General features: G+C 40.8%; 1 protein-coding gene across 4 annotated transcripts in view; it reads right to left on the bottom strand.

The window, feature by feature from the left end:
- DYNC1I1 (dynein, cytoplasmic 1, intermediate chain 1) overlaps positions 1-20250 on the bottom strand; it is a 245306-nt gene that overhangs the window by 117110 nt on the left and 107946 nt on the right. For all 4 annotated transcript variants that reach the window (XM_006779241.1, XM_006779240.2, XM_006779242.2 and 1 more), the window contains one exon: positions 2626-2715. In XM_006779241.1, coding sequence (XP_006779304.1) covers positions 2626-2715 — 90 coding nt within the window. The remainder of the gene's footprint in view (positions 1-2625; positions 2716-20250) is intronic.

Below are 20250 nucleotides of genomic sequence, written 5' to 3'. Positions count from 1 at the left end.
CCCCCCCTCAGCCGCCAGCCCGCATGTACTCCGCACCTTAGTATCTCACTTCCGCACTGCTCCTCCTCTGAGTCTCAGTGTTTTTCTCTTTCCTCCTAGTTGTAGAATTTCCACTCAGCCAGCTTTCCTGTGGTTCTGGATGATGTCTGCTTCGTCTTTTAGGTGTATTTTTGAAGTGGTTGTTCCAGGCAGCAAACTCCTGTGTTTACCTGTGCCGCCATCTTGGTTTCTCTCCACAATTTCTATTGAGTCTTTTACAATATCTTTTTTTGTTCTTAAAAGTTATTTTAAAAATATCCACTTGTCTTGCCTTGTTTCTATGATGGAGTTTTAAATTTCAATATAAAAATGACATCTTTTAATGTTTTTCAAGAATATATTTAAAAGATAAAAACAAACAAATAACAAAACCCACAAAGCTTAAGTTTAAAATCAGATTAAATAGGAGGATGGCTCTTACGAGAATTTTACAGGGAAATCAGTTCATAAACAAGCAACCCAAACCAGACTAAGAGAGAGGGCATCCCCCACTGACGTTAATGTGAGGTTCAGGAGCTGACATGCATTCACAGGAGTGAGGTTTCCGATGCTGTTGTCTCAAACCTCCAAACCTGAAGACACAAAGACACTCCCATATGCAAATTCCCTACATTTTGATTAAAAGCTAAAACGTACCTGCTGTTTTTCTCTACTCTGTTGCGGACAACAGAGTGAAAACAGTCAAACATCAAACCCATATTTCTTTACTGTTTAATGCATTTTGATGTCACATGGGCAAAAATGTCAAAAGCCAGTGAGCACTGATTATTTTCCCATCTCCCCTTAGCACTTTTTTTTTTTTAAATTCCAAAACAGGCCAGATTTCTCAAAAATGTGTTCACTGGTTTGAAACCATGTATGTCAAGTTTCAGCCCAGAGCAAATTTTTATGGCTGTGTAATAAATCCCTGAAACTCAGGGTTCATAATGGAAGTGCTGACACAGCCCTAACTACCATGCAGCCGTGTGAATGGCGCCACTATTATATCTGCTAGAGATTCTTTCAGAAGTTTTCAAAATACTGTCTTGCTTTAAAAAACAACAACACAGAGTTTGATGCCATCATAAACATGCTTTTAACCCATTATGTGCTAATTTGCAAAAGCCATTAATAGAGAATAAAGCTCCCTGCGCAGCAGTAATAGAAAATGCATTGCAAACGTCTTCTTGATTTTTAACAGGACTTTAATCAATCCCATGAAGCATGAGTAACAGTTGAAATTAGAGGGTGTTTCTGCTCAGAAGTGAAGAAGGTGGTTGCAATGTTTTGCCAGAGTAGACAATTTGGAGGTTGGGGTATGGGGGTGGGGGTGGAGGGGGGTGGTGATCTGTGCCAAGACATGCAAAACATACCCCAGCTCCTTATCCCCAGTACATCTTAAGGACATTTTGCAAAAGCAAGGAGTGGGTATCTTAATAAATTCTGATTTATTTTATCTCATGCTACACCTGTGTCAATGATATTTTATTCACCAGCTTTTAAAAAGTATGTTCTTAGTAGAAGTTTGAATGTGAAATCTCTTCAATCAAATCCATTTAGAATCTCTCAAGAAAAGTAACTTTATTCCCTTCTGGGGATGCCACTATTAAAGATGAATCCACTCCTTGCCCTCCATTGTGCCCCAGAACGTGACTGTAACCAACCTCAGTGCCTGAACAGACTGAAGTGAGTACACGTGACCAGTATGGACTCTTTCCTCCAAATGTCCCCAGTGGCAACCATGTGACACATCGTGCCAGAGCCACAGGCATCTTTAAAATGTTAAATGATATGGGCTTCTAATTAGAGTTATGTTGACCTATATTGTGGGCATTCGGTAGGAAATATGGAAGGATCTTTTAAATCCACACTCTGTTCTCATGGACACGCCATTGATCAATAAGAATGACAATTTCAAAGTTCTCTTTTATCTGCAGGGCTGAGAATCTAGAAGGGATATAAATCAGAATTTTAGGGAAACATCACCTGTAGTATTGTCTTCCCCTTTCTTTTTCTTTGTTATAATTTTTAAAAATTTCTATTACAGATGACATACAATATTATATTAGTTTTGGGTATACTGATTAGACATTTCTATACCTCCTGAAGTGATTGCCCGTAAGTCTACTACTCATCTGACACCATATATAATTATTACAATATTATTGACTATATTCCCTATGCTGTACTTTACATCCCATAACAATTTTCTCTTTTGCTTTAGTTTCCTTGTTTGTTTGTGTGTTGTTGTCTTGCTTTCTTGTTACATTATCATTGGGAATATATAACAAAGCTTCTAGATAGCACAATAATTGATAACAAATGTCTTATTTTATCATTATTCAGTAATAATTTTACTGAAATCATGCCTGGATTTGTTGCTGGAATTGTAGATGGTTTGCATTCTATTTGCCTCTATCAGTCAAAATAAAAAATGACTCTTGCTTTGGAGATTAAAGTTCATGTTGCTAAATGTAATGTATTGAACAATCATAGAAAACCTTCCCACACAGGGGGTGTACATTTAATTTTTTTTACCTCTAGAGTCCCTTATGGTAATAAAATAAATAAATCAAATAATGACACAATTTAGCTCCCACACCATACCTTCCTTCACTTCCTGTTTTTTGTCTTGATTTTCCAATTCTGAATCGTGGCCAATTTTAGGTTCTACCATATCCTCATCATCTTCATCCTCTAGAAAAAAAGAGAGAGAAATGCACTATTATCGTTCCTTCAAATCAAAGCCTTTGGTTGATGGTGGGAGGTAGGGGCAAAGGGTAAAGTTCCAATCATTTAGGGCAACTTCTAAGTGAATCAGTCCACAATGAATGCCCAAGATATATGTTCATGAATATATAAATAAATTATCTCCAAAAGGAGCCTCTTTGAAAGTCCTCCCAAGTTGCTGAGAAAGCCGCCCTGAGTCAGCACCTGCTATGTCCATCTCCAGGCCCTCACCACATGGGATGTCTTGGAATTGCCTCTCTGACCTCTGAAGCTTCTTCAGAGATGGCCCCAAAACAGATCTTAAAATGTTTCCACCTGGGGCACATTCTCCACAGGGGACACCTGCTGTACAGACGACTCATTTCCAATTTAATTCTCACCAAATTAATTTGTTTTTGACCTACAGGAAAGGGTTAAATACAGGTCTGACCCCAGGTCAAATGCCATTGGCAAGTAAACCACCAGGGGAAGGGCCCCCAAAAGTCGTTGCCATTGGCCTCTGAGAAAGCGGCCAACCCACAAGGCATTTACACATCCAGAGCAGCTCATGCATTAATGTGAATTTAATGAGCACTAACAAATGGACCCAGGAGGCTACCACTGCCAGATGTTATAGTGCCCTTCCTGCCCTATGCAAATGTGTGCTCACTCTCTCTGCTCTCAACCTGCCTGTCTCAGAGGCCCCTTTCATTGTAGGCCTCTTAGAATCATCAGTCACGATGTAAGGGAGAGTCCAAAGGTCGTAAGAAAATCCAACTTATAAAAATAAAATGATCTAAGGAATTAAAACTTGCTTTCACAGTTTTTAATATATTACCCTCACTCTTAAGTATTATATTCACTGAAAGTTACTGATTTTGGTGGTTCAAATGGAGTTTAAAATAAATGACTTCATTTCCTTCCCTCATACATTCATTCATCTATTCATTCATTCAACAAATATTTACAAACCTTCTATAAGATCTCAAGCTCTCTATATAGTCCCATTTCCATCACAATAAATCCTGAGACATATTAACTCAAAATTTCAGTACCAAACAACTAGAGAATGCCCTGTAAATGCATACTTAAATGTCCAAATAAATAAGTATGGATAGCCTGAAAAGTAACTCCAAAAGTTCCACTATATTAAGCAAGTGGTTTGTGTAAGGAATATCAATTTTTAAAACATGGATGTATAAAGTATAGCAGTGCAATTTAGATAATTAAATTTTTAAGTGGGAATTTTCATTGAAATATATTACTCTCTACACATGTATATAGGTTGTGTCATCAACCTCATTACCTTATAATCACACTATATATACATATCAGAAGAAAATGTAAAACACTTTTAAGGAAAACTGTCATTTATTAATAATACATTTATTAATATACACTGATGAGATAAAAAGTTGCACTGAAATTTTGAAAAGAACACAGATTTTTAGATAAATAAATCTTTATAATGTTAATAACGCCTCTAAGACCTTATCCCTATATAAAGATATTACTGCTATCTACCCACTGCAAACCTGCTTGGAAATTCCTGAATAAAACATTCGCCAACACATGTTGTATCTTCATGATCCAAAGACCTAACACAAAGCCTGGTGAGGCACTGGCTGGAGGGAAATGTCCTCTCCTGCTAAACCTTGGATGGGGAGGCAATTTTCCAAAGGATACTGATTTGCTGAGAAAATGGCCCCGTTTCTAAACATTCTAGAGGCATTTTCAGAAAATGCAATGGATTCAGCAGCAACACCCTGACGCTTCCTAAATGCCAGCAACTCCAACAAACAAAGGTGGTTAAGGCCCGTGTTATTATGTGTTGAACTGGGCACCCCCAAATTCATATGTTGAAGACCTAACCCCAACAGCTCAGAATGTGACCATACTGGAAATAGGGTTGTTGCAGATATAATTAATTAAAATGAGGCCATACTGAAGTAAAGTGGGCACCTATTATGCCCATAAAAAGGGGAGGTTTAGACAAAGATTCACACACAGGGAGAACGCCATGGGAAGATGAAGGCAAAGATTGGGTGATGCTTTCACAGGCCAAGGAGCACCAAAGATTGCCAGCAACCCGCCAGAATCCAGGGAAGAGTCATGGAGAAGTTTCTTCCTCAGAGCCTCAGAAGGAACCAACTCTGCCAACACCTAGATCTCAGAATTCTAGCATCCATAACTGTGAGACAAAAGCTCCTGTTGTTTAAACCACTCAATTTCTGGTACTTTGTTCCAGCAGCCCTAGCTAACGAAAATGCCAGGCGAGTGCCTTATGTCTACTGGTATGATCTATGCCCTAGTAGAAGAGATACAGGAGATACACAATACTAATACCTACAGCAGTGATGAATGCTTGACATGCATACTCATTTATCAGAACTTGGTACCATTAGGCTAATTTTATAGATGAGGAGACAGAGTCATGGCCCATCCCCCACCAAAACATACGAGAAAACTTCCAAATCATGTCAAGCCATTACACATGCTCTCCCCCTGCCCACAGAACGACATGAAACAGAAATGCCGAGGAAGAGAAAGGCCTAAAGTACAAGCAGGTATGATATTCAGTTGCAGTACTGGTGGGAGGTGCTGACCTAATTAACTTTGGATATGAGTGGAGTCTGCAAGACTAAAGGCAGAAGTACTTCCACATAAGGCTGAGCCGAGGAGAAGTTAGGTTTCACATCCTGGAGAGCTACGCAATGGGTGGTTTTATTATTCAAGAATATACATGCGGCATCCAAATTCTGCTCTCATTTTCATTTCAGAACCCACTGCCCTGAGACCCGACCAGCCAGCCATCCTTATTATAAATTCCTCTGGTCAGACAGACGCACAACCTGGGTGGGAGCAGGACGTCAAGAGAAGTAACTGATCTGAGTTCGAGGCTCAGAACCTTGCTAGCCTCTGGATGTTACACAATTCAGAGAAACTCTCCGAGCCCTGCTTCCTCCTTTGCTGAGTGGGGTTAAAAATCCTTTCTTAAGCCATCAAGAGAGTTGGGAATACTTGTTCCCAGAAACCTTCAAGCTGGTGGTGCCTTAGCTTGTATGTCAACAAAGATTTATTGAGCACTTAACAGTAGTACGTACCTGGTGCTGGGAATCTGACAAAGAACAAGACAGATGAAAATCTCTGTGCTCAAGGAGCTTCTATTCGAGTTGCTGCAAAGAAACTTCAAACCAATAAACAAAACATGCACTGTATCAGGTAAGTGCTGGCGGGGGGACTAGAAAGCTGGGAAGGGGGTTGGGCATGCAGGGAAGGGGAGGGAGAGTAGAGATTTAAAATGGAGTGGGCAGGAAAAGCCACATTGAGATGACATTTGAGTAAAACATTCAAGGAGTTAAGGGAGGAAGCCGAGTGAAGATCTTGGGGAAGTAAAACTAATAACAAAGTACTCCATCTCATTCACCAAGGGGTGAGATGGGTCAAGTTCTACATTAATTTATTATCAGTTCCATTCACTATGGGGTTGTGCTTTTATCAGAGCCATGTGGTCTCTACATTCACATCTTCTAGTTCTTGAAATGAAGCCAGTTTCATCAAATGACCTGAATTAGTCAGCTTAAATAGTATCAAGTTCTCACCGGTCACAGATATAAGGGCTTTTGTTTTAAACATTCATTCCTGGAAGCGTCAAAAAGCAGCATCGCCCTGACTGGTTTGGCTCGGTGGATAGAGCATCGGCCTGCGGAATGAAGGGTCCCAGGTTCGATTCCAGTGAAGGGCATGTACCTTGGTTGCGGGCACATCCCCAGTAGGGAGTGTGCAGGAGGCAGCTGATCGATGTTTCTCTCTCATCGATGTTTCTAGCTCTCTATCCCTCTCCCTTCCTCTCTGTAAAAAGTTAATAAAATATATTTTTTAAAAAAGCAGCATCATGACAGAAGGTGGCCCTTAGAATTTATTGGAAAAATATTATTCTATAAGGACCTGGCCATAGAAAGGGCTAGGTTTGTGATAACAATGTGCTAGTTTATATAATGTGTTAGGTTATCTAATTCTTTAAATAGAAAATCCTTCCCCAGAGAGTATGTGTTTGATGAGCGTTTTTTTTTAAAAAAAAAAAACTAACAAATATCTATTGTGTTTATAATATGTACAAAGTCCCATAATGAGATACTGTGAATAAGAGAGAAACAAATTTTTTAAATAGTACCTGCCCTTTTAAAGTGGTTATAAACCAGTTGTAGGCATTAGTTTGTAGTGGCCACAGAATTCTTTGTCCATCAGTCTTTTAAAGACACAAAGTAAGAATTTCAGTGGATTTGTTAAGGAAATAACACAAGAGACTGGTTTGTTTCTCTGCATACTGATATGTTTGCCTTGCTCAGCAAAGAGAGTGTATTTTCCTTTAAGACTCAGGTTTCCTTTCTGGTGCAATTGGAATTACTTCTGTTGAAACCATTTTCAAAACAGTTAAATAACGGTAAAGAAAAGGATTTATGTAGACCCACTACAGACTACTGATATATGAGTTGTGCCACCAGTTCATACCCGGTTACATTTCCTCTGAGATCGGAGGGGAAAAAAATTACCACCCATGTGTGGTTTCCTGTACCAGGTCCACACCAGAAATTAAACTAGTGGCAGGAGTTAATGACCTGTCAGTGACGGGGCTAATTTCAAACAATGGCATCTTTGGGACACATTATTTTATTTAGCACCCAAATTCTGCCTCTCCCGTTGCTGCATTCTTTCCCTCTAACGTGGGGAAAATCTTTAGTAACCACTGTCCTTCCTTAAGTGTTTCGGAAGGTCTACGAAAGAATAATTGCATGTTCAGCAGCAATCACCCGTAACACTTAGCACAAGGCCGGGCCCTTTGTGCGAGCTCCACAAGGCCTAGTTTCCTCTCCCAGTCTGTGGTTCCAGTAAAGCCGACGCAGTCGATGTGAATATGCCGTCGTCGGATTGCTGAACTGCTCTGATGGCCTCACAGATCTGAGACACTGGGAAGGGAGGGTAGTGGGATGTTGTTAGTGCTTGGCAATACAATAGAAAAGTCCCCTTCTGTCTGGGGAGGGGGCATGGACCCCCTTGGGGTGCTGACACGCTGGGCCCTGCTTTCTTCTCCTGAAGCCCAAGGGAAGACATTATCCTATGCTCCATCTCCTGGTGGCCAGGACACAGGTAGTTAGTTACCTGGGCAGTCAGAGCTGATGCTCCTAACTGGGGCTTTGTCTTTAGAGGCAGGAGACAAAGCTGAGGGGACATTAGGATTCATTTTGGGCAAAAGGCCTTAGCAGCAATGGTGTCCAACATCTTGGTCAGATCGCTCCAGGGGCCCACCGTCTGGGCCGGTCCCTGCCCTTTTCCAAGTTTGGTCCCTCGGCCTCCTGTTGATTCAGTGAGCGCCAGATTTCCCTCCAATAAATCTCACTAGAGGCGGTGTCAGCATGAGATTTCCTTCTAATAAGTCCCACTGGACTTGGTGCCGGTTCCTTGCAACCAGCACTCGAGTGAAACAGGGCAGCCCTCTGTGTAGAGAATGGCTGTGTTTTATAAGGTCAAGGGGGTCTCACTTTCCTGTGCTCTCCTAGGGCCTGCAAAACCCCATCATAAGAGGGTGTGAATGCCCGGATCGAGCCCTCGCTGCCTTATTCTTGGCTTTCCATGAGGGGACTGCGGCCCTTCCTACTAGCCATCGCATGGGAGGCTGCTAAGTCTGGTCAGGGGCAGGATGGCAGGGAGCTCAGTAGGCCATTTCACTCCATTCTTCTGGATGCTAAAGGCAACCTTGCTGCTGCCAATGGGTGGAGGCACAAGGCAATTACCACATGACTTTGAGTCGAACAGGCCAATGACTAGAAGATGCACAATTACTATATGTACCAGTAAGAAAAAAAAAATGATACTGCTAATTAAACCATAACACATCATCAATTCTAATGTGAAAAATTGTGAATGTTGGAGTTGATAATTTGTGGCTCAGAAATAAATAGAAACTAGTTTCCGAAAGATGGAAGAAATGGTAAGAACACAAAGTCAACTCTAAATCAAATTTATTGCTGTGCTGTTGTTGGTGGACAGGCTTGGAGCGATACAAAGGCACATTCATGTTTTGTTTTGTGGGTTTTTGTGTGTGCGTTTTTTTCGTTTTAGATGTATTGCTCTCAATGTCAGAACAAATGCCCCAGCCACTTTTGTATAATTCTATGTATAGACACTTCAGATGGTGATTCTTTTTATAGCATATTAAAATATTTCAACAGAAAAACAGAGTTAACTCTCAAATATAAATTTGTTTTCAATCAAAAAAATAATGCACTTTAGGGAAGAGAGTCTTTGCAGTTCTGATTTGGCCTCATTGTTCCTCACATCCAGTGCCACTCTGGATGACATTTATGTCACAAATTAGTATCCCCAGCTGAGATGGGCCTTCTGGGCCTGTGCGCTACATTCGAACACGAATGTTCAACAGGCACCTCACACCTGCCATGTTCAGAGCAGAACGCCTGCCTTTTGCAGAGATCTGCCCCTTTGATTGCATTCTCCATCCCGCCTCATGGGGACCACCATTCGCATGACGTCACAGCTGGACACCAGAGTACCACTTTCAACCACCTTACTCTTTTCCATCAGAGCCAGTAAGAAAGGGCCTCTGAGTCCCTTCAATTCCTCCTCCAAAATCTGTCTCAAGTTCACCTCTGTCTTTAATGTACTGCCCTAGTCCAGGCCATTACCATCTCTTGCCTGGGGTATTACAGTAGCTTTTTTTAGTAAGGTCTTCCTCCCATTGCCCATCTTGCTCTATATTTATAGTAGTTTCATTTTTAAAAAATACATCTATGTATCCTTTCTCCACCAAAACACACACACACACACACACACACACACACAAAACATCTTCTGTAGCTCCCTAAAAGTTTTAGTATAAAAGCCCAATAGCTCCTCCTTTTTTTTTTTTCACCTCATCTTCCATTGTGGGCAATGCACAGTCACCCGATGTCCCAGTAGGTTCATGGCTCAAATGCACTGCACATTGGTTTTTTTCTGCCTGTGTTGAGCTTCCCGCCAATATCCAGGAGGTGTCATTACTAGCCCATTAGGATGCAACTCTGGAGCTTTATACTTCCTCCCAAGCAGATCTGTTGAACCCCTTCATTGTTCCACCAACCCACCTTCTACGTATCTCTATGACAACACATCTTAGTCCCCTTGAAATTAGGTTTATGTATCCATCTCCTCAACCAGATGAAAGTCCCTCAAAGACATACTCTTGTTAGTCTCATCAATGTCAAATACTGAGACTAGTAATATAAAGACAGGTGATTTTTCTGGAAAGGGAGGAGTTTTGAAGCATACCATTTAGGACACTGTAGGACCAAACAAGTTTGAACTTCTTTCTGAAGATCAGTTTTCCATTTTTAAGAAACAGATTTCATTTGAATGTTATTTAAAATTCCAGAAGGAATTCAAGGTATTGATGATGCTAAATATAGCTTTTGAAACCTCATTTATCTCCTTCCCTGACAGCGCTTGAATCACATTCTGAAATATCTAAGGGGCCACCTACTTCTTGATGAAAATACTGCTGCCAACCAGTCCCACAGAGAAATTGGAGGCTTTTAAAAACACGGTGGACAAAGTCAGATTTTGTTTAAGAATATGGAGTCAATGTGGGGGCTACAGGACAGTAGGGGGAGCCTGGAATGAGAGGACAGTTAGAGGGTAAGCTATAGTTGTAATCCAAGCAATAGATAATGAGAACTTGACTTAGGATGGTTCAGTTGCCAGTGAGCGTGATGAATTGAACTGTGAATTTAGACCTGTGTTTGTACAGCAGACATTGAGAGCTCACTCAAGTCACCCTACCCTTGGACCAGCTTCGGGTACAGCTTGCCAATTTTGCCAGGCGTCCAAAGAGAGCCACCCTCCCTATACCTAACACAGCGGCCAAAATAAAGTATAACATGCACCACTGAATGCTTACACAAACCAAGGTGAGCGCCTCTGTGCTTTAAAAATATGCAGGAACGACATATTTTGTGGGATTTTCAGTAAGCACTTTGTTAAATATACTACATGCTAATATTTAAAACACCTTCACTTTCTGGTCTAGAAAAATCTGGCCCGAGTAAAGAAAACATACATTTCTCATCAAACAGAGCACTCCTGTTAACACTCTAGGCCACATCAGTTCTCTCCGAAGGCTCTAACATGACAGTACTTGGAAAGTTTACTTCCTGATGGAATGTCACCCAAGGCATTGCAAATGAGAGGAAATGAAAGAAAATATTCAAAACGAAGAGAGGAAGCCAGAGAATAGTACTTTTTAGCAGCTGTTTCTGAAACTCATAACTGTGCTGACATATAATATGCATGCAGTAAATATGTGTTGAATGGAGTCAGTGTGGATTAGTCGGCCTGCATGGGAGGACAGAGACTAGGAAAAGAAGAATGCTCTTCTCAGAGATGTCCATGGGTAACTTCAGCATTTGATGTTTGGGATGGGAAGGCTGATTGATCTGTATTTTTATGTACTTTCCTCCTTAAACATCTTTAATGGCTCCTTATTTCCAAGATTAGCTCTGCATTTAAGGCCCATCATCATCTGACTCCAATGTAATTCTCCAGCACTGCTCAAAGCAGAAAAGCCCTTGACTCAACTGTGTATGAAATAGGTCAGGTTTGTTATCAAAAACTACCCTCTCATCTTTCCTTTCATTTAGCCTTTTACATTTTTCAGGCCTCCATCTCCCAAACTTCCCGACAGTGCACATGATGTGCAAAATAAAAGCTGGATTCCTTGGTCTAGTGTTAAGTCTTCTAGACTCTGGCTCCTGCCTGAATTTCTTCTGCTGTGTTCATCCTCCCATGCTCTTGCCCCCACACACACTCCAGTCAGCCTGCACGGGTACTTTGCTGCACAAACTCCCACATTTCCATCTGTCCTTTGGTTTATGTTGCTCCCTCAGCATCAGTGTGAGGCACTATTCCAGGTGCTAGAGAGACAGCAGTGAACAAAATGGACAAGACTTCCTGCCTTCATGGAGCTTGCATAATAGAGAAGATAAGTCAAGTATGCAGCATTAGAGTTGAAAATGCTAAAGAGAAAAGCAAAATGGGTAAGGGGCGCTCTTAACTTTTTTTCACCCAAAGAACTACAATGTTTAAGAGTATGGCATTTATCACTCTCTATTTACCACACTTTTCATTTTAAGTAGAACAGACCCCTGTATGTCTATGAGTTTTCTTCGTCCAAGAATCTGAATTTCTTGGGAGTAGGATGCATTAATTAGTTATATTTATTTGCTCCCATATTGTTAAGTAAATATTCCTAACTGTTCTAAATGTTAATAGTCTCATTTCCACAGTAGTTCTAAGGAGTACATTTTCTCAGCAGTTTCTATCCCTAATGTTTTAGCTGAAAATGTTGAACTGAGCTCAATTTCAGACTTTACGTTTGCTTCTCTTGATCACTAGGTCTCATCTTCACTGACAGCAACAACTTGTCTAAACTACCCAGAGACTCTCCACACTCACTGTGAGGTTCCTGGTCCTTTATTTTGTTTCCTGTCCTGGTCATAGTCACTAGGTATTTACTCACCACCTAATATGTGCTCAGGTCTGTTTCAGGCATCATGGAAAAAACAGCTATCGATTTAGTGATTCATATATGTCAAGCTTTGTGGTAACTGTTTTATGTCCATTAACCCATTTAATCCTCATAGTAACTCACAGAGGCATACACAATTAGTTCTCTCCATTAAGTACAGTTGACATTCAATATTATTTATATTAGCTTCAGATGTACAGCATAGTGGTTAGGCATTTATATAATTGAAGAAGTGATCCCCCAATAAGTCTAATACTCACCTGGCATCATACATAATTATTATAATATTATTAACTATATTCCTGTTGTACTTTACACCCCTGTGACTATTTTGTAGCTACCAATTTGTACTTCTTAATCCCTTCACCCTTTTCACTCAGCTCCCTAAATCCCCTCCCATTAGGGTCCTATTCAAATTCACATAATCTATCCCTATCCAATCTGTATAATATAGCAACATGCCTCACACCATTCTACCGTCACACAAGATACTTGCTTTCCCCTTACCCTGATTTTTAAAAAAAATTTCATAGCACTAATAACTATCTGATTTTATAAATTTATGTATGTGCGTATTTATTGCCTGTCTCCCACCACTAGAAAAGGAATTCTACAACGTCATTCACTGTGTCTCTTCTTTGCCGTTTCTGAAGCACCTAGAAAATAGCTGGATATGTGGTAAATGGCAATAAATACCTGTTGGATGGTAAGACAACTGAATGCACAAAAGAACAGCAAGGCAATACTGCATCTTGAAACCAACATGCACACAACTCCAACCAGCAGAGTAAAGACATCTTTGTTATGAAAATCGGAATCCCTCCCTCTCATCACGGATGCTATAACCCCACAGATCTGGTTCCTTGAAATCGGAATTATCTATCTCTTCAGCATTCATATTCTCTAGAAAATGGAAATAAAGTCTTCTGAGTGCTTTGTGCTGACTTCCAGTTCAGCATTTTCTCATTCTGGTGTCCAATCCCCAGCCCAGAGAAAACTGGTATATTTTCCATCTGGAAATACATCAGAATTTACCACAGTCCAATTCTCATGGAAGATCATTAACACATTTGTTTGCTTTTATCCTGACATTAACAACTCTATTGGGGGCTAAATTATTTCCCCTGGTTTCAACGTCCAAGTTTTCCCATCAAATACAAAGTCCCTTGTCTGTCAGTGTAATAATTTTCTATTAATTATAAAAGAAGAAAGTTAGCAGTTTGAGAGTCTTAAGAAAAGCATTTGTCTAATCCAAGCGACTGATTTTTCCAGTTACTTGGATTATGTACAACTCTCAGTTGTGGTCAGATTCACAGATTTCAAAGTGCTCCTTGTTTTTACTTTCTGGTCAGTCTAGACAGCCATGGTTCTTTCCTTCATTTTTCAAGCTGTTGAAACATCAAGATGGTCAAAAGAATCTGAATCTGTAGAGAATAAACTGAGCAGCACTTCACTGGAGACTTCAAAATGTTCTACTGAATACCCCCCCAAACAGAAAAACAACCTCAGTGGTACCAGGAGAGATTTCACTTCAAAGGCTCAGTGTGAATGTGAGAATGAAACTGTGACAACAAAAATAATGACCATGACTGTCCTATTTGGAGTGGAAAAAAATAGTCTAGTGGTCAGAGCATGGGGTTCTGAAATTTTTGCTTGTTCTCAGCTATTTCAGTTTCATGCTGGTGTCCTCACCCAACCTAATTTACCCCTTTAATAATAATTCTTCTATTCATTGTAGTTGGACCCAAGTTCTTGAGAAACTGCTATGCACAAAACATGGCTACATCCTATGGGGGCCATGGAATTGAATCAAGAAAGATGCTTAACCTCAAAGGGTTTTGCATTTGGGCAGGGAAATGACAGTTGTTTATAAATCTCTACATGATGAGGGCGAGTGCTTGGAGATGTGTGATGGGAATTCAAGAGGGATAAAAACAACATCTGGCAGGAAGAGGATGGACAGAGAGAGAAGAAAGGGAAGCAGACATTTTATGGAGTTGGGTGTTGAGGAATGGTGGGATCTAGGTAAGGATGTAGAGATGGGAATGCAGAGAGTACTATTCCAAGAAGAGAAAAGAGCATGTGCAAATGTGTAATAATGGAAAGATGTGTACAGTGAATGGCAGGTAGTTCAACAGAGGAAATAATGGAAGGCCTTAAATGCCAGGATAATTAGGGTCAGACACATTTGCTATTGGATTCACATCTCTGTTGAGAAGCACTGTAAATCCACATTGCTTCAACTAATGTCAAAAGAGAGTTTTAAGGATCCCTAGATACTTACTTAGCAGTGCCATGACCCAGGAAGACATTTTTTCCCATTAGAAATTTTGTGGTAGATAAATTATCTACATATTTTCCCCCAGAAATAGCATGAACTTTTGTTACAGGATATGTAAAAGATAGGTTTTTTGGCTCCTTTAAGATTTGTTTTATTATCTGTGAATCAGGGATGATAACTTCTGTGCTACTTACCTAACAAAGTTGTTGTGTGAAACAATGACATAATGAAAGTAGAGATGCTTTGCCAGTGGTAAAGGCTATAAGGTGTGTTATTAAAATAGGGGAAATGTAATAATAATAATTACAGCTTCTTGGTGTCCAATGGCCCACCCAGACACAAAAATGTGCAAGGTAGGAAGAGGGTATGCAACAGAAAAGAGAAGGGAGACATTCCAGTTAGGGCTCATCGTAGAAACAAAGGGCTGGGAAGATGCACAGTGATAGCTACTGTTGGATGGTGGTAGGATTTGGGGATGATGAGTGTAGAGCAGCTAGCACAGTTCAAAAGCCAGAATATAAAATCATGGTTCGAGTTGTATGAGACAGACGCTAAATTCTGTGGAGACTAGAGAAAGCATTTAAACTATGGAACACAGATGGCCATTGAGGTAGAGCTGGGCTTACTTCAGGCATGAGCTTGGCTTTAAAGGTCAGGTATGATGGGCAGGGGGAAAGGGTGTTAGCATCTATCTCATTTAGGTTAGATGCTCTGGGCTTCCATTGCATTCTACACTTTGTTTTGAAAGGGACATAACCATGGGATTAAGTATTGACTTCTCTCTGTACTCCGAGTTCTGAGCCCAATGTCTGGCCCCAAAAGATGCTCCTTAAATCTGTGTTGAATCAATCTGGGTACATGATAAAGAAAGGTGTGAAGTCAGGAGAGAATGGACATACATTCAAGGGCAAGGGAAGAAAATCTGTGCAAGAAGGCAGCAAAGGACAGGAATAGTGGTCAGGTGGGAAGCTATGTGACAGATAGTTTGGAGCTAGGCTAAGGCCTTTAGTTTTTATGGAAGAGTGAGAGCAGGGACACAACTAGATTTAAATAGGTATTACTTGGTACCCACATACTTATTATAGCCCTGGCTGTAATGCAGTCTCAGGCAGACCCACAAAGGAGACAGAAACAAAATCACGGCCACCATGATTTGATCGTGTGCTCTAATGAAATGGGACTTTTTCTCCATGTGTGCCAATCCCCACCCCTATCCTGCTTCTGTCCATTGCAGAGGTAGCCTTAATGTTTTAAAATATTGCCTCCTATTATACAAGGAGGCTTTGTCTCCATCTTCTTCCATTCCATACTATTCATTGAGCTCTCATCAATGCAGGATCATAAAAACATACAGCTGAGAAGATCTATAAAGAGTTATGGAAGTACTGCTGTGAGATTTTGGGATGAGGTGTGTAAACCACATTGCATGATCCTCAGAAAACTGGATCAAACACTATGTTAGTGGATATTGTTATTTTCTTCTTTTTTTCCTCCTCTTCATTCTCTCCCTCCTTCTTCTCCTCATTCTCTTCCTTCCTAATGCCTCGTTGAGTCTTTCACTGAGTGGATGAGCTATTGCAAGCCATAGAGTTGCAGGCTCCCCAAGTTCACACAGCCAGCTAGAGGCAGAGCTCTGATTGGAACTCTCTACTGATTCTGTCTCCAGAGCTCTCCCCACTCCTCACGCTGTGGCAGCAAGACTGTCGTAGAGACAACGAAAAGCCCCAATTCCAACTAGATTTGAAGCAGAAATGCGTCTCAGCAGAGGATTATCTGACACACTCTCAGCAAGCCTAACCTGTCAGGATGGCTACTGCCTCATTATTTATTCCCCTTCTCTAATCCCAATTTTTCTTTCTGAATGAAGTCATTAAATTATACAAAGTCATTAAAGCACCCCCCTGGCTACCAGCCAAGCCACTGTGGGCCATCAAACCCTCACTGCTAGAGCCCATGTTTGGCAGAGGGAAGTTTGCAAACACAACTATGTACCATTAAAATTTGAAGATTCTTTTTTGGACAGGCTAATTAGACCAAATCACTCAAACAGGTCTAGACGATGCTGAACAGGGTTTAGTATCTGGCTTGGAGCCTGCTGTGGTCTCCAGGGCTCCGCTGCTCTTCTCCATCTGCAAAGGCACTTCCTTCCCTGTTTGCGCAGTGTTGAGCATTGGCCTAAACCTTCTGGATCCACATTATCTGCAGCTGTGGGGACCAACTGAGAGGAAGCTTAGTTCATGCTGATATACTTGGAACACCTCAAGTTTCTATCACTCTACATCCCCTCTACTTGGAAGCAAGCAGATCAAATTGGCCAACTGAGTTTTCTATATACAAGGAAACTAGAAAAAGGAAAATTTAAGGGCCTTTTCTTCTAATCCCTCCCTATGGTGTTCATTCATCCCTCTACACTGCTGTTGAAGTGACTATGCTAACATGCAAATTGGGACATGTCACTTCTCTGCTTAAAACCCCAGCATTCCCTCATTCCTCACACAGGACAAAGGCCAAACTCCCTGGCATATAAAACCTCCTGTGAACTAAGCTTTGCCTAATTTGTCATCTTTTTATCACACCACTCCTCCTAGTGCAGACTATATTCTAATGATTTAATTTATGTGAACGTGCCCCTAGGAGGCGGTCTACTGGAATGGTTAGGAGTATAAGCTCTGAGTTGTGCTACTGGGCTCCATGATGCTGTAGCACATAACCACGGGGACACCATCTTCACATGGTGGCTAACATTTATTGAGCACTTACTAAGCGTTAGGCTCAGTTCTGCCTGATGGTCATCTCATTTAATCCTTACAATTACCTGCTGATTCTGAAATCATAAGCAGCAACTCCCAACTCCCTCTGGAAGTTTTTTAAAAAAATGTTCTAATGAATGCTGGTTAATCTCTGGTTGTAACATTTCATGTAATGAATGTTTTTGCCTTATTTTATTGTACAGTATTTCATTATCATGTGGTCATTATATTGCCTCTAATGCAAATCAGTATTCTCATTTTAGAGCTGAGGAAGAACCATATCTCAGAATAAGGGTTTTCTGGTTATGCAACAAGTCACTGAACTCAACATATCCAGGACTACAGAACAACCAGACGAAGCAGTGACAAAGCGGTAATTTGGTATTGTACTAAATGAACTGAATAACTGGCATGATCATTAAATATGCTTGTTTTGGTAGCATCTTGTAGTGCCAATAGTCAATTAAATGAGGAGTCTTACCGAGCATCCACTGTGCAAGCCCAGGTGACTAAATATAGCTTCCTTCCTTAGAGAGCTCAGAGTTGAATCAGAGAAGGTAGCAAATGAGCAATTCAACATGAATGTGCCCTGTAGATGCTGGTCCTTGTGCTTAATGCATTTAAATGTGGCCAAGTACCCAGGGAGGGAAGTGGAACTAGGCTAAGGACATTCCTATTGTAGGATACCTGTTTCCATCACAGGGAAACAACTCCATTGTTCTGAGGTACAGTTAACATATGTAATTTTTTCATTTCAAATACTGTAGTGCATTTCAAATAGAAATGACTTTGATTAGCTAAAGCGCACATCTTCCAAACTTGGCCAAGTGCAATATACAAGCACCACATTTCTCTCAGGAACAAGCACCCATTCCCCCTCCTCAGGTCCAAGCTTCCTGAGCTAGAGAATGCTACAGAAACATGGAGCTACATTTATAGAAAAGAGCACCCGGAACTAACACCTTTTAAATACACCGAGGAGTGAATGAGCAAACTCCTGCAGATTATATTCACGGTCATGCCAAATAGGAATAGATTGAATAGAATTTTTCACTCTGAATTGAGCTTTTGTTCCTTTCATATAAGCTGATCCTGTCTGAAATTCTTAGGTGAACTGATTAATGTTTTTCCAGAGGTGAAATTTTTCATACATCTTTGCTTCTTAACTTTCTGTGGTAAAGGGGCAGTTTCTTTCTTTAAAAAAAAAAATCTGTTGTGTCTCAGACTGATCTTTTTGTAAAATACAATCAACATAAATGACTGGAAGTTGCAGCAATTCTGAATCCCCATGAAAATGCCCACATGCTTACTCTCCACTTCTCCGCCTACTTCATTATAGATTGATGACTAATGGTTTGTGGACAGGACCTTCTAGGGAGCATATGTTGCATAGTACTGACATATATGACATTCAAGGACATTTAAAAGACATAACAAAGAAAGTAACATCCATGTGTCTTTAACAGAAAGGCAATTAATAAAAATATTCAGACTGTTCACATGAAAATATGCTTACATTTTAGCATTCAGCTTTTACAGCCTATATCTTTTATTTTATTTGGAAATATATTTTATTGATTTCAGAGAGGAAGAGGGAGATAGAAATATCAATGATGACAGAGAATCATTGATTGGCTGCCTCCTGCCAGCCCCACACTGGGGATCAAGCCTGCAACCTGAGCATGTGCCCTGACCAGGAATTAAACCGTGACCTCCTGGTTCATAAGTCAACACTGAACCACTGAACCACACCAGTCAGGCATAGCCTATACTTTTTAAATGCCTGATCATTGTAAAGGTGCCAAGTAGCCAAAGACTAAAAGGTGTTCCACAAACAGCATCTACAGCAGCACCATCCACCAGGATGTCCTGTGGCGATGGAACTGGCCCATCTGTGTATTGCTATTCAATACAAGTATCCCAGCCATACAAGGCGATTGGAGACTTGAAACTGAATTAGTGCAATTGAGGAACTGGATTTGAAATTTAATTTAATTTTAATTATTTTCCACTTAAATAGTTTCCTGTGGCTAGTGACAACCATACTAGACAGTACAAGTCTAGCTAATGACAGCAGCAGAAATATTTTTAAATAAGCTATTTTTTAAAAAAGGTGGCATAGAAAATATTAAAAAGTGAAAGTGAGAGATCTCAGAGGGAAGGTGGGGTGGGAAGAGACCAACCAAAGAGCTTATCTGCATTTATGCATAACCTATGGACACAGACAATAGTGCGGGGAAGGCCTGGGGCGGGATGGGAACCGGGTGGGGGGGAAAATGGGAGACATCTGTAATATTCTCAACCATAAAGATTAAAATAAAATAAATAGCCGAGACCGGTTTGGCTCAGTGGATGGAGCGTCGGCCTGCGGACTGAAAGGTCCCAGGTTCGATTCCGGTTAAGGGCATGTGCCTGGGTTGCGGGCACATCCCCAGTGGGAGATGTGCAGGAGGCAGCTGATCAATGTCTCTCTCTCATCGATGTTTCTAACTCTCTATCTCTCTCCCTTCCTCTCTGTAAAAAATCAATGAAATATATTTTAAAAAAATAAAAATAAAATAAAATAAATAAAACAATAAAAAGTGAAAGTGCCTGGATAATGCTTTTGGATCCACAAAGTCTACAGCTGCCTCCTCCCTACTTCTGGTCCTCGCCGTTCTGGCCTCATTGCTGCCTTGGAGTTCATGGTTTCTTTCAGCGTCCACAGGGCTGTTGCCAGAGCAGTGAATGACAGCCAGAGAGCATGGGAATTCCTTTTCTTTGTAACAGCTCGAGTTAATGAGATCTCCGCTGCTCTCAAGACAGTCAAGGCTGCCTGGCCAAAGTGTTGAACCAAGGTGTGTGTGCCTGCACAGAATTAAGTCACAAGTAAAGCACTTATTTCTGACAGCAGATTTATAATAGGAAATCTCAGC

The sequence above is a fragment of the Myotis davidii genome, unplaced genomic scaffold (genome assembly GCF_000327345.1).
Source record: "Myotis davidii unplaced genomic scaffold, ASM32734v1 scaffold187, whole genome shotgun sequence".
Lineage (NCBI taxonomy): Eukaryota > Metazoa > Chordata > Mammalia > Chiroptera > Vespertilionidae > Myotis > Myotis davidii.
Note: the sequence above shows the minus strand (reverse complement) of the source record. Positions and strands in the feature narration are given on the sequence as shown.